General features: G+C 44.6%; 1 protein-coding gene across 1 annotated transcript in view; it reads left to right on the top strand.

The window, feature by feature from the left end:
- LRP4 (LDL receptor related protein 4) overlaps positions 1-12,862 on the top strand; it is an 82,852-nt gene that overhangs the window by 47,003 nt on the left and 22,987 nt on the right. The window contains exons 3-10 of the mRNA XM_085063796.1: positions 4,072-4,188; positions 5,790-5,903; positions 6,343-6,459; positions 8,897-9,025; positions 9,369-9,488; positions 9,617-9,742; positions 12,006-12,131; positions 12,577-12,711. Coding sequence (XP_084919922.1) covers positions 4,072-4,188; positions 5,790-5,903; positions 6,343-6,459; positions 8,897-9,025; positions 9,369-9,488; positions 9,617-9,742; positions 12,006-12,131; positions 12,577-12,711 — 984 coding nt within the window. The remainder of the gene's footprint in view (positions 1-4,071; positions 4,189-5,789; positions 5,904-6,342; positions 6,460-8,896; positions 9,026-9,368; positions 9,489-9,616; positions 9,743-12,005; positions 12,132-12,576; positions 12,712-12,862) is intronic.

Below are 12,862 nucleotides of genomic sequence, written 5' to 3'. Positions count from 1 at the left end.
TGTTTATGGGTATGTATGTGTTTATACACCTGCGTGAGTGTAGACGTAGCTGGGGGTCAGGCTGCGCTTCTCTAATGTAGGTAGCATGATTTTTTTTTTAAATTTACTTTTTACATTAAGTTCTCATTCTTCATGAGAATGAGAGTTTGTCTAATTAAGCAGCCCGTATTGTTCAAGCTGCTCTGCGTTCCAGAGCTCTGAACACCAGTTGCTTGCTGTCCTTGGGTACAAAGCAACCTGCTCACCACAGGCAACAGGGATAAAGTGTTCAAAGGACAGTGGGACGTGATTCAGTCTGCGTTTCACCTTATAAACTTCCCTTTTCCCCCGCCCTCCCCCTTCCCCTTCTGCTTGGCAATAAAAGAGTGTCCTGTGTAATAGGAGTTGGGAGAGGGGGAGGAATAGCAGGCTTATGATAGACCTAGCTTTGCTGAAACATTGGATGATGTCCAGTGTGACCATGCAGAGGGATGAGCTCAGGGAAATGGTTGGAAGTTCAAAGGCCTTTTTGTATTGCTCACTGTCAGTTGACAGATGTGCACTCTTTAGCTGTTGCTGCCCAGCCTAGTTCTTCCCACTGGCTCCCCTTTCTTGGGCTTGCTCCCCATCCTGCTTCTTGGCTCTGCCTGGGGCAAGTTAGGCCCTGTCTGTCTGGGCATTTGCCTGCCTTCAGCTCCATTCTGGGACTTGCCTTTGCTCATCTCTTTTAGGAAAATATTGTTCTTTGCATAGATATGGAGAGATCAAGCTGGAATTGAGCAGAGAAGGGGGGTTGGTGCTTAACTGTGTTTACTGTTGGCATTGCCTAATCCTGCTGTAAATACTGGTGAAAGCATGTTAGTACAATCTATGATTGTATTCTTATCAGTGGAAGCAATGCCTATGAAGGACTTGCAGCTGTCTTAGAAAGTAATACATATCCTTCATTTTACAGGTTGGAGAAGGGGGCTAAAGAGTCAGAACTGTCCCAGGGTTGTGCATCAATATCAAGCTGGGAAGAGAATATGGAGACTCAGTTTCTAGTCTTCTTAATGCTAATCCACCTTGTCCTTCAGCAAGATGAAGAGGTTTTGTTCCACCTCTGTCAGTGAAAAGAGTTCTTGCTGCTTCATTTGTATTGCATGTACGCATCTTCTGACTATGTGTTTTGAAACGAACTATATGAGTAAAAGCAATACACTTACCAGATTGCATAGCTGCTCCATGATGTCAGAACAAAACATAGTGGTGGTTGGTTGAGTGTCCTAAGCGTGACCTCCTAACTTTTGAATTTCCGCTTAACTTCAAATTTCCAAACACTGGATATATTTACAACAGTATTAAATATTCACTGTGGGCTAGTGATACACCCTCAGCTTTAACTTTATAGGAATAAAACTCATCCAAATATGAAGTAATAAATGGCCAACAGAAGAGCTGATTAGTAACAACCCTAGAGCCAAGGCCTGTACAGTGGAACTGGAGCCTGATGTGCTTAGAACAAAAGGAAGGAAACAGGAATATTTCTATATAAGCAGTGTGCTTTTTAGTGGGAAGAAGGGATTGGGAGGGCAGAGCTAGGAAAAGAGGGATTAGGAAGAGTGCCCCGATGTGAAAGCTGCTTCCAGAATTTCTTGTGTTTTCTTTTGAAGCATCTGTTTCTGAGCATTATTAGATTCAGGTTACAAGTTTATGTGGATCTCTGCCCTGATCCTATTGGTAGTTCCTCTGCTCTATGAGACATGAGCCCTCATTCATTAGTTTGAGTTTTTTGGTCTCAAGGGGGTTTGTGGCTTTTCTTCCTCCTTTAAAGAAGAGCTCCTGTAGAAGGGGCTTTAATCCCACCCTCCCCCCACCCCAGTGTTGTCTGGGCTAGCACACACTTGCTGTCTGCTGGGTTAGGAATTTGGTCCTCCTTTGTATATGGCAGTTTGTGTTTTGCTCTCTTCCCCTGTGCTTGAAGCTCGATTTTTATATCTAGGGGGAGTATGAAATTGGCTGAACTACTCCCTGTAGGGGTGGAATTTCATTTTATGTTGTTACCTCATGAAGGGATGCAGCAGTTCAGTGGGATAATGGTATCCACTCTGAACCAGTGCTAATGGCTTAACCCTCTGGGAGCCTGAAGAATTCTCCCCTGGAGAGTGAGCATGTAAATTCCCTTCCAGGTGGCTCCTGTGCAGTCCTTTGGTGATTAGTCATGCTAAAGAATATGCTGGGAGGATGGTCTTAGTCCTGAAATTGCAGCTGAGGCCAGGGAAGGTTTTCTCAGTGTACAGTGTTTGGAAACTGGGGGAGAGAGGTCTGATCTGTGGGACTGAGCATCTGAGTCCAAAAAAGTCTTGGTTTTATTTGGAAGCAGAGTTTGGAAAGTGGAGAGTTTTCTACTTCCACCTGCCCTGGGGAAGAAGAGGAAATTCCTTCTTCATTTTGCTGAAGCAGCACAGGGATGCCCAGAGAAAGTGCAATGTAAGGAAAGGAGTGAGCTATTGGAAGACCAGGCTGCTGTCAAATCTGTAGAGGGAAAATACAGATTTTTGTGCTTCCCTCTCCATCATACCCCTCTGTGGCCTAGAAATAGCTGGATATGACATGGATAGATATCTGCATGGGACAGCCTGGACATGATGGGAAGGACATTTTCCCAAGGGCCAGTGCCAAATTCTGTGAGTGTTGACAGCAATTACATCTGCAGCGATGTCCTCAGATACAGAAATGCCTGCCATGCTACAGGAACAGCTGAGAAGATGATCTGAATTTGTGGTTAGAAAAAGAGATGTTAGAGAAAGTCTGAATAACCATACCATTACAGAATGGGGGTTTTAGGACAGGCCCTTGGTGGGAAATGTTGGAGGACTTGCTATGGAGAGCAGTGAATGATTTCATATGTATAATTCATGCTTCTTTAATAGGTCACTGGCAGCAGTCCTGGGCCAAGGGGAAACAGAGGGTTGAGAAAGCTGGAAAAGCTGAAAATGTGACTATTTGTTCTCCTTATTAAATCATCCTCCTTTTGTGTGTGGCTGCTGTCTTCACCTTCTTTTTTTACCCACCTCCCTCCGCTCTCACTCCCACCTCCAGGATAATGTTGGCAGGGAAAAGTGTAGCAGCATAGCAGAAAAGGGCTGGCCTGCCTGGTGATAGATGGGAGATGCTGTCGGCAAGCTGGGCTGGGATAAAAGGGTTTCAGGCAGTAGCCTTTGTAGCCCTCACCCCTTCACATCACCGAGCAAATGTTGTTCTTTGGAGAGCACACCTGTCAGGAACAGTCTTGTGCAGCCCCTTGCCTACCACAGCTGGCAGCGCTTAAAAGCATGAACCTCTCTGGGTTGAGTGTTCCTCTCATCTGCGGGGGAAAGAACAGGGCTGATGCTCCCCCTTGAATTCCAGCTTTGTGGCTCCAGGCCTCTTCAAACACTGTGGATTTGTGGTTCCACACTATTGCAAACAGACTCCTGTGTAGGCAGGCATCATCCCATGTCTATCCCCGTCTTCCATCCTTTCTGGAAACCTTGAGCAAGGTTTGGACTCTGTTGTCCACACCTGAGATACAGCAAATTATCCCCAACGGGGGATCCCTGCCTCTAAGCTTCTCCTTCCAGATTTCTTAGACAAAAAACCTGGCAGTCCCCATGCTGAAACACAGTGTAGCATATTACTTTGTAAAGTCCTGTTCCCCAAAACATTGCTTTTGATAGTTCTCACTCTAAGGTACTTGCTGTGTAATAAAAAACAGGATGGATTGCACTGGGAAGCATGCAGGAAAGATGTTGATACTGTAAATTTGCTCATTATAAAACAAGTGCAGTTATGGGAGGACAGCAGGCTCAGGGATGAAAGGAAAAAGGAACTCAGTGGGGGAATTGCGACAGCTACTTTATTGTGGAAAGGTCATTATTTCTCTGGGGAAGAGAGAATGCCAAGCTACAGACCTACTCTGGCCCCCCATCTGAGGAACAGCTCTTCCTGATGACTTGAAATTTTGTCTTTTGTTTCTAAGAGATGTAGCTCTGCTCTCTTGGGAGGGAAGGAACTTTGTTTTCAGGAAGGAAGCTGGCTGCAGCTCCATGAGGTGTTTCTTTGCTCTTGCAGTGCTGCCCACTTGCTCCCCCTTGGACTTCCACTGTGACAATGGAAAATGTATCCGCCGGTCGTGGGTCTGCGATGGAGACAATGACTGTGAGGATGATTCTGATGAACAGGACTGCCGTAAGTCACCTATCTGAGGAAAGAGGGTGGATGCAGTGCCTGCCTGCTATGGCTGGGGAAAGTTACCCTTTTTATTACAGGAATGTAGTAGTTTGTCCACTGAATTGGACCTCTGACTTGTAATAAGCTGTATTCTGCCTCTGACAGTGGTGTGTACCTGTCAGCCCTTCTGCCTTGGCACCTGGCTTGCTGTTCAGCTGCCTGTCTTGGGGGAGGGGATGCTTCTCCATCCAGCTGTAGAACTGTTTATGCCCTACAGCCTTGCTAGTTAATGTCCCATGAAGCACTTCCCTGAGCTGAGCTCTTCATGCCCTCCCCTGTTAGTGGAAACACCTAACCCCTGCCAAATCCTACTGAACTGCCTGTCTGGCTGACTTCCTGTGGCCTCAGGTTCCACTGTCTGACTTTTCTGCAGTGCTGGGCTGTCACCAGCATCTTGTCCTTTCAAACAGGGCTCCTTGAGGAGAGGGAGGTGCTGTAGGGATACTGCCTACAAAGAGTTGTGTGCATGGTACTCCAGAGTGACTCTGATGGAGGAACCCCATCTCAAGAAATGAGAAAAGAAAGCTCTTGACTGTAAAGTATTTAATGTATTTCCATGCACTACATGCATGGAAATGAGTTCACTTTCTGATCAGTATACTCCTGATCTTTACCTGCCTTTTTGGGCAAAGGGCTGGGAAGCAAGTTCAGGGGTTGACATCCTGTGTGATGCTCTGGTATGTAGGACTAAGCTCAGTTTTCCAGTCTATTCAAATATATTCATTAAGAAAAAGGTATATAGATCTGGGTCTCTTTGGTTTTCTGTTTTTCATAAAAGGTTGAAATGCCCTCATATCTAAGACAACAGTGGAGAAGGGTGTGATCAAAAGATTTGGACACTAATGAAAGGAGAAATGCAAGGTTCTGTGCATGAGAGATTCCTGAGAGTTATTCAGACTGGCAGTAACTGTAGGAGGGTTTCTGTTGCACTGAAGTCCTCTGGTGCTAATTTTGCAGTCCCTTTCATTTCCTTACTGGTCTGCAGACAAGCTTCCGTAGGAGACTGGCAAGGAGAGTGGAATGAGGCTGAAAATACTGAGGTGTTCAGAAGAGGAAGTTCAATTTTTCTCTCTCCCTCTTCAGCGAACATGTCCTTTGCTTTGAAGACAGTTTTAGCATTGTTATGAAAAGAAGGTGGAAATACAATACTACCAGCAGTTATTTGTTAGATAATCATAGGGCCTATTAATTAATTTAAAAAGAGGCCTGGAATACCTTTTTACTGTGCAAAGTTATCTTGAGTCTGTCTTAGAACACATACCAACATAGGATGGGTGGGTTCATCTCTTTGTTCCAGCTACTTCCTTCAACCTATGTTCTCAAGTTTTAGAGCCTGCTGTACTGTTGGCATACGAATGAAGTGGAAGAGAGACACTCAAGAAATCTCCCAGTGGCTCTCCTGGTATTTGTTAGGGGAATCAGCTCTCCAGCAGCACAGTGTTCTTGGAGGATGATATTGCTTGATTTGTAACATATCACCAACCATGTAACACATTTGGTGTTCTGCAAGCTAAATCTTCTTGCCTTGCCTTCACCATGTCCCTGTTGTGTCCTTGCAGCTCCAAGGGAGTGTGAGGAAGATGAGTTCTCATGTCAGAATGGATACTGCATTCGCAGCCTGTGGCACTGTGATGGTGACAATGACTGTGGGGACAACAGTGATGAGCAGTGTGGTAAGTAATGTAAATACTGCCCTCGCAGCACTTTAAAAAGAGGTATGCAGAGTCCAGCCTGTGCAGTTCTAGGATGCCCTGTGCATGGCTAAGGCTCTGAGCTGGCTTTTCTGGACTGAACTCATGGGATATTCCCTTCTGAGGGCTGGCTGCTTAGGATCTCAGGCTATGTGGCTTACCTGCCAGGCAAAAAAAATCACTTGAGACCTTTCATTCCTTGACATGCCATTGTGAAGTCCCCTTGGATTCCTTTTGAATCCAGCACTCTGTGTCAGTTCAATGAACAATGGTTTTGCTCAGGCCCTGCCTGACATGGGTATGTATGGTTTAATGAGCAGTCTTGTTTGTGGGTGTCCTAGGAGCTTCAGGAGGATGGTGTGGTGTTTTCCTGGGTACTCTGACAAAAGCCAAGGCTTTGTTTACATTGCTGTCTCTACAGATATGAGAAAGTGCTCGGAGAAGGAGTTCCGTTGCAGTGATGGCAGCTGCATAGCTGAGCACTGGTTCTGTGATGGGGACACAGACTGCAAGGATGGCTCAGATGAAGAGAATTGCCGTAAGTGCTTTCCTTTGTAATCACAGGAAATAGCCCTTTGGACCTGCTCTTGCCTTGGGTATTGGCATGTTTTCTGCAGCAGAGATCAAAAACAAGTTAGTCCTGCCTGTACTGGCAGCTATGCTGTCTTCTGCTGCCTACCCCAGAGGGCACAAAAGAATGGTGTCTCTCTTGTGTTACCTCATAGGCATACTTTTTCTGTGCCTTGCTGCTTCTCTTTTCCTTCCCATAGCTGTGACCTTGAGTCAGAGCGGGAGGTTTATGCTTTATTGAATATGGCTCTCTATAAAACTGTAGGAGTTGAAGGGCAGCTGGAAGGCAAGAATACTATTCCCTTCTTTTTCCTCTTGTCTTATTCCTGACTGAAATTGTGGAAGCAGAGGGGTACTCTGCTTATTGAAAGGTACTGCACACTGCAGACACCTCCTGCCTGCCCAGTCTCTTTTCACATAAGTGCTTTTTGCAGGTTGCCCAAAAAGTGACCAATGCTGAAGGTGGGTGGGATGGTTGGGGAATGAGAACCCACAACAGTTTTCTTCCTCACCTTCACAGGCTTGTAGCAAGTGGGACAGGAGTTTGTGTCCCTTTCTAATCCACACTGCCTCTCTCCTGTGTCTGTGAGCACTGTCCATGTCTCTGGAACTTGCAGTGGTCCCTTCCCCCACCGTGCTCTCAAAGGCATTTTACAGAATTTGTTCTAGATAGCAGGAAACTTCAAAAGGCTCTGGGAGGGGGATGAGGGCCGCCAGCTCCTGAAGGGCAGGGGGAGTGGATGCATGGGGGAGTTGTCTTTTATCTCTCCAGATAATGAGAGTTGGCAGAAAGCCAGGGGCTGCAAACATTTCTAAGCCAGAAAAGGACTGTAAGAGGAAGCCAGCCTCTCTCCCTCTCCTTTTGCTCTTTGCCTTTCTTGTTTCCTTGCCTGTCTCCTCACCGAAGGCGATTAATAGACCCTCAGGAAGGGAAGAGAGATGTTCCAATGTTGCCTTCTGTGGCAGTGGAGGGGCACCCAAGAGTGGTGTCCCTGCTTCTCTGAGCTGGAATGCTATTTCAGTCCTGGCTGGCAGTTGTCTCTATAAGACATTTTAAGTAACTTGCTAAGAAGCTTAGTTTGGCTACCTCCTGTTCTCTTATCTTCATCCACGTGGTTGTCATCTTTTCTGTATCTACAATCATGCTTGTCATTCATCTGAGACAAGATGGGACTACACTCTTCTTTTTTGTGTGGGTTTTTTGTTCGTTTTGTTTCTTTTGGGGATGTGAAATACACAACATGTTAATTTAAGTCACTGACTTCATTTTCTCAAGGAAACCAAAACACTCAGGCTCCTTTGGTGAGAGCCACATTAACACACATTTTCATATCCAGCCACTGGACCCTCACTGAATTAAAGATCTTAGTTCATGCCTTCAGGCTGTGCCCATTACTTCAGGTTGGAGAGGCAGGTGTAGTTCACTTCCTGGATTACTCTTTCTTTTCAGTCTTTCTTTTCTTTTTTGTTTAACAGATTTATATTCAGAACTCCTCATTTGGGAGACTTGTATGCCTAAAACATACAGTGCATTCTCCAGACAGTATGAGAAGAGGTGTCATATTCTGTTGTGTGTGACTCAAAATATTTTTCATGCCTTCCCACTTAGTGTATTGTTGAACAGAGAGCAGTAGGCAAATCCTTGACCATTAGTTTATTTGGCTTTGTCCAGGGTCATCTCTCTGGCAGTGCTCTTTACTGAATAGGCATGGTTGTTTAGGAGAGAGCTTGAGTGGAAAAGGAAGGGGAAATCCTCAAAGGTCAGGTGCAGGCCTAGGCACCCTGCTGCTTGCTTGCTTCCTTTGGTCTTCAAGTGCTTATTTTGGTTAAAATTTTAAAAGAATCACTCCCTAGTTTAACCTTGCATTCTGACATGCCTCAGCCCTTAATATGGAGCTATGCCTAAGGGTTTCTTTATTTTTCCATCTGTTTTTCTATCTTTTTTTCAGATTTATTAAATAATTTAAACACTTTCTGGGCACTAAAACATAGTGTTTCAAGCATAATATGGGAGGTGACACTCTTGGATCCTTTTTGATGCTTTCCCACCAACTCTTCCTTCATAGCTTTTTGCTTTTCTAGACTGTAACAGCTCTTGAAAACTTTAGTCTTTATAGCCTAATATCCTTTATGGCCTAATATCTGATTTGTGTAACTTCTTTTTTTAATTGTATTTACTGGATTGTCTGCATTAGTGTCTTTATGGGTTTAACCTGCTTTTCAGTGAAGCAAAACCAGCATTTCTCTCAATAATACGAATCATGCAGAGATGTGCAGCAATGGCTAGTAATTTCCAACCCCTTTCCATTGAATACTTGCAAACCCATTATGGGACTGAGAAGGCTGCTTCTAAACTGGACTGTACCTTGTCACCTCACACATTTTTTCTTTGATTCCCTTGTTAGCATCAGATGTTCCCGCTGCCACCTGCAGCTTGGAAGAGTTCCAGTGTGCATATGGACGCTGCATCTTGGACATCTACCACTGTGATGGTGATGATGACTGTGGGGACTGGTCTGATGAATCTGACTGCTGTAAGTTACTGCAGGGTGATGTCCTGATCCAAGCATCAGAGTTGCAAACCTAAATGGATTTTGTGTTGGCTGGAGAGGGGGTTACAGTGTAGATGGAGATCTAATTGTTCGCACATAAGCTTGCTCCTTCATTTTTAGGGATCTTGTTTACCTCTGGAAAGTGGGAATACTGATGAGAACTGTATAGTCAGTGCACTTCTGCTTACAAGAATTGCAATAGTTTTCAGGAGAAATCTATTCAGGTTAAGTTCCTTAATAAAGAAGTATAAGGGTGGTACCAAGGAGCTTTGGGGATGTTACGTTGGTCTGAGTTTGCTCTTTTTGTGTTTTACCATCACTGCAGCATCTCACCAGCCTTGTCGCTCTGGAGAGTTCATGTGCAACAGTGGCTTGTGCATTAATGCTGGCTGGAGGTGTGATGGAGACTTCGACTGTGATGACCAGTCAGATGAGAGGAACTGCAGTGAGTGCTGGGAACTGCTAGAAACACAGTTTCTGTGGATACAAAAGAATGTTTGGGATAGTTAGCTTTGGAATTGGGTCTCTTCTGATCCTTCTTTCTCATCTAACATTCATTTTTTGGTCCCTCAGCTACATCTATGTGCACAGCTGACCAGTTCCGCTGTAAGTCAGGACGCTGTGTCCGTCTGTCCTGGCGTTGTGATGGGGAAGATGACTGCTCTGACAACAGTGATGAGGAGAACTGTGAGAACACAGGTTTGACCTGCTGTCTTACTGCTTAATAGCTAATGTTTCCATCCTGAAGGTAATAGGTAGTGAAGTCTCTTTTGGATTGCTTCAGTGAGTTCAACCTAGAGTTTCTGTCCTTCCCAGAGAATGGGATCTGTAGGCTGTCTTATATACTTGCCAACTTGTGCAGGTCTGTGTGCTTAAACTAACTAAGGTGAAGGTGTTTTCTGGTCAAATATCCCCCTATCTTGTCCCTACACTGTGAATTACCACAGAGCTCTGGGACAATTCCATTCAGACTTGGAAACATCAACAATGTGCCGAGTTGTAACCTTTGTCACATGGGCTGTACTAACTTAGACCTTCTAAATAGTTCTGGATAGCTTTCATGTTGCATTGTGAAATTGCTGAACAATTCCAACAGGCAGTTGAATCAAAAAGGACATTTAGTGGAAGAGAAGAATAAAGCCTTTGTTTTAGAGGCTTAAGGGTGTCAGCTTCCCCCTTAGATATTTGCTCAGGAGTTGCTCTTCCTAGTATGCATTTCACATATCGCTCTTCTTATGTATGAGAGTGGTTGTGGAGAGGAGGAGGGTTTCAACACACCCTAGTGTTACGGTAGGATTCAAGGCATGTCTAGAATCTTCTCTTTTCCTTAAAGCCTTCAGGATGCCTATAGGCTTTGTTGAGGAATAGAAAGTACTGGTCCATGAATTCATCTTAGTGAGTGGAGCCTAGCTATGTGTGCTGATCCTTCTGAATCAGTGTATTCTGAACAGTAGTTTTAGGGATGACAAAATGGATTTGTGAAACTACCTCATGTTGTGGGGCTGTTGAGGAGTGGAGAGTGGGTGTTCTACAAAGACAGCTGAGCGCAGAGGACCTGGAGAGGCACACTTTGTAGTCATTTGAGAGCAGCTGCTCTGGATTGGTCAGCTGTTGTGAGCATTAGTGTGACGATCCTGGGAAACATAATTGTACATAAAGACACGCTGGTAACCCTGTTTCCTCATCCTCATAACAAAGGTATTTTGAGGTAATGAAAGAACAGTTACAATCCAGAAGCCAAATCAAACTTCCAGAGCCACTGAAATTCACTATCTCCACATCAAACCAAACACAAGGTGGTTGAGTACACCTATTGTTACTATAGGTCTATGGCGACAGGTAAAAATTAGACTGGGTTTTCCAAGCAGGATGTGTACTGACTTATCTAATCAACATAGTGTGGTGTCCCAATGTCTGTAGGAAGAGTTAATATCCTCTTGGTTTTAGAGCAGAGTTATATTTTTATTGGCCATAGAGAGGATTCCTAAAATACTAGGGAATCGGCTGGTGTAAGGATCTTTATGTTCAATATGACAAATTAAGTCCAAGTTTCATAATCCTTCATATAAAGTATTCCTGTGGTCTGAAAAGTAAATCTGCATGTGGTTTGGTTTTATATTCCCACTTGGTGTGTCTGTAGTTCTTAACTGTACTTGTTAATCTCACAACTACCCTTTTCCACAGTGCTTACAGGCAGTCTGCCAATCTGATTGTTTCTCTGCTGGTAACTGTATTGTCCTGTTATCTTCATAAGATTGTCAGAGGGTGATGATTTAGGGACTGCTAATCAAGTTATCTTAAGAGGTATAAGAAGTAAGCAGCAACAGGACAGTGCAGTTATTGCTGAAGAAACAATCAGAGTGGCAAAGTCCCTACAAACAGTATTACTTTGCTTACAAGACTTCTGTACATCCTCCTTGCCAACAGCAGAAGTTGAAGCGTGTAGGTCACGTTGTGAAATCCTGTTGCCTGAGCTCAGATTTCAGGGATGTATCTAAATCTCATTCCAAGTCCATCAAAGTGCAGTGAGGGCTAGATAAGATGTTTCTTCCTAGGCAGGCTTAATATCCATAGATGTGCTGGTGTGACATATCAGATTATTAAAGTGAGGAACTGACTCCTCCTTTGCACACGCTGAGTAGGGTTGTGGATTCTGGAACCAAAGGGAGGTAAGCCAGGACCTTCCAGTCATTCTAAGAGAAGCTAGTTAGATGAACTTCACAGTAAAGCAACAGTGGACTCAGACTGGAGAAGAGTTTGCAGACCTCCAAATCAGCATAAAAATACGTGGAGCAGTAAGAAGTGCTAGATGAGCTCAAGTTCAGGAAAGGAAGTCATGGATTTGTGCTCATATGAAAAGTTTGTAACAAGTCTTAGAAAATGTTCTATATTCTTTTCTTCACCCTGACTGTTGTTTCATCGGTAAGGTGTGGTGTGCTACTTTACCCTTCTTCTATTGCAGGCACCCCTCAGTGTGCCCCAGACCAGTTCCTGTGTGGGAACGGGCGTTGTATTGGCCAGAGGAAGCTGTGCAATGGAGCAAATGATTGTGGAGATGGCAGTGATGAGAGCCCACATCAAAACTGCCGTAAGTTCTCCCAAGTTCAGTATTAAACATAAATGGAGGCCCAGTAATGTGTGGGAGTCTATCTGGTGTTAGTGAAGCATGTGTGTAGGGAAGAAACCCTGAGCTGTGATAATAGGAGATAGTTTAAGATTGAGGTGAAAAAACATGCTGGTTTTGCCAATTAAAGACTGGGCACGAGGAATAATGGGGGGAAGATCATGATCTCAGGTATCACCATTTGTCTGCAGAGATGCTGAATCCTAAAAACATGTTACTCTGAGCTCTGTTGTCCCACTGTTGTGGCCTGCAGAGGAGAGCTCTGACTGCAGAGGAGGCTTCCAGCACAGCTTGTGTCCTCCTCCTCTTGTTCAGCCTGCTTTGAAGGGTGACTGCTGCCTAACAGCTGAAGGCAAGAACAGCTGCTTTGTGGTTTCAGCTCAGTTAACTTCACATGTTCCTTCCGCAGGTCCACGCACAGGGGAGGAGAATTGCAATGTCAACAATGGTGGCTGTGCTCAGAAGTGCCAGATGGTACGAGGGATGGTGCAGTGCACTTGCCACACAGGTTACAGGCTCCTGGAAGATGGCCGATCATGCCAAGGTGGGTTTTTGGAACAGTAGCATCCTCCCTGCTGCTTTGGTATGTTTGAAGTTGGTGGCTATGATAGGGTGAAAATCAGAGTATGAAAGCAGATGCAATCTATGAATGAGATTGTTTGGTTTGTTAATGATCTATTGCATGGTAACTTTCT

The sequence above is a fragment of the Lichenostomus cassidix genome, chromosome 5 (genome assembly GCF_008360975.1).
Source record: "Lichenostomus cassidix isolate B80296 chromosome 5, HeHo_3.0, whole genome shotgun sequence".
Taxonomy (NCBI): domain Eukaryota; kingdom Metazoa; phylum Chordata; class Aves; order Passeriformes; family Meliphagidae; genus Lichenostomus; species Lichenostomus cassidix.
Note: the sequence above shows the minus strand (reverse complement) of the source record. Positions and strands in the feature narration are given on the sequence as shown.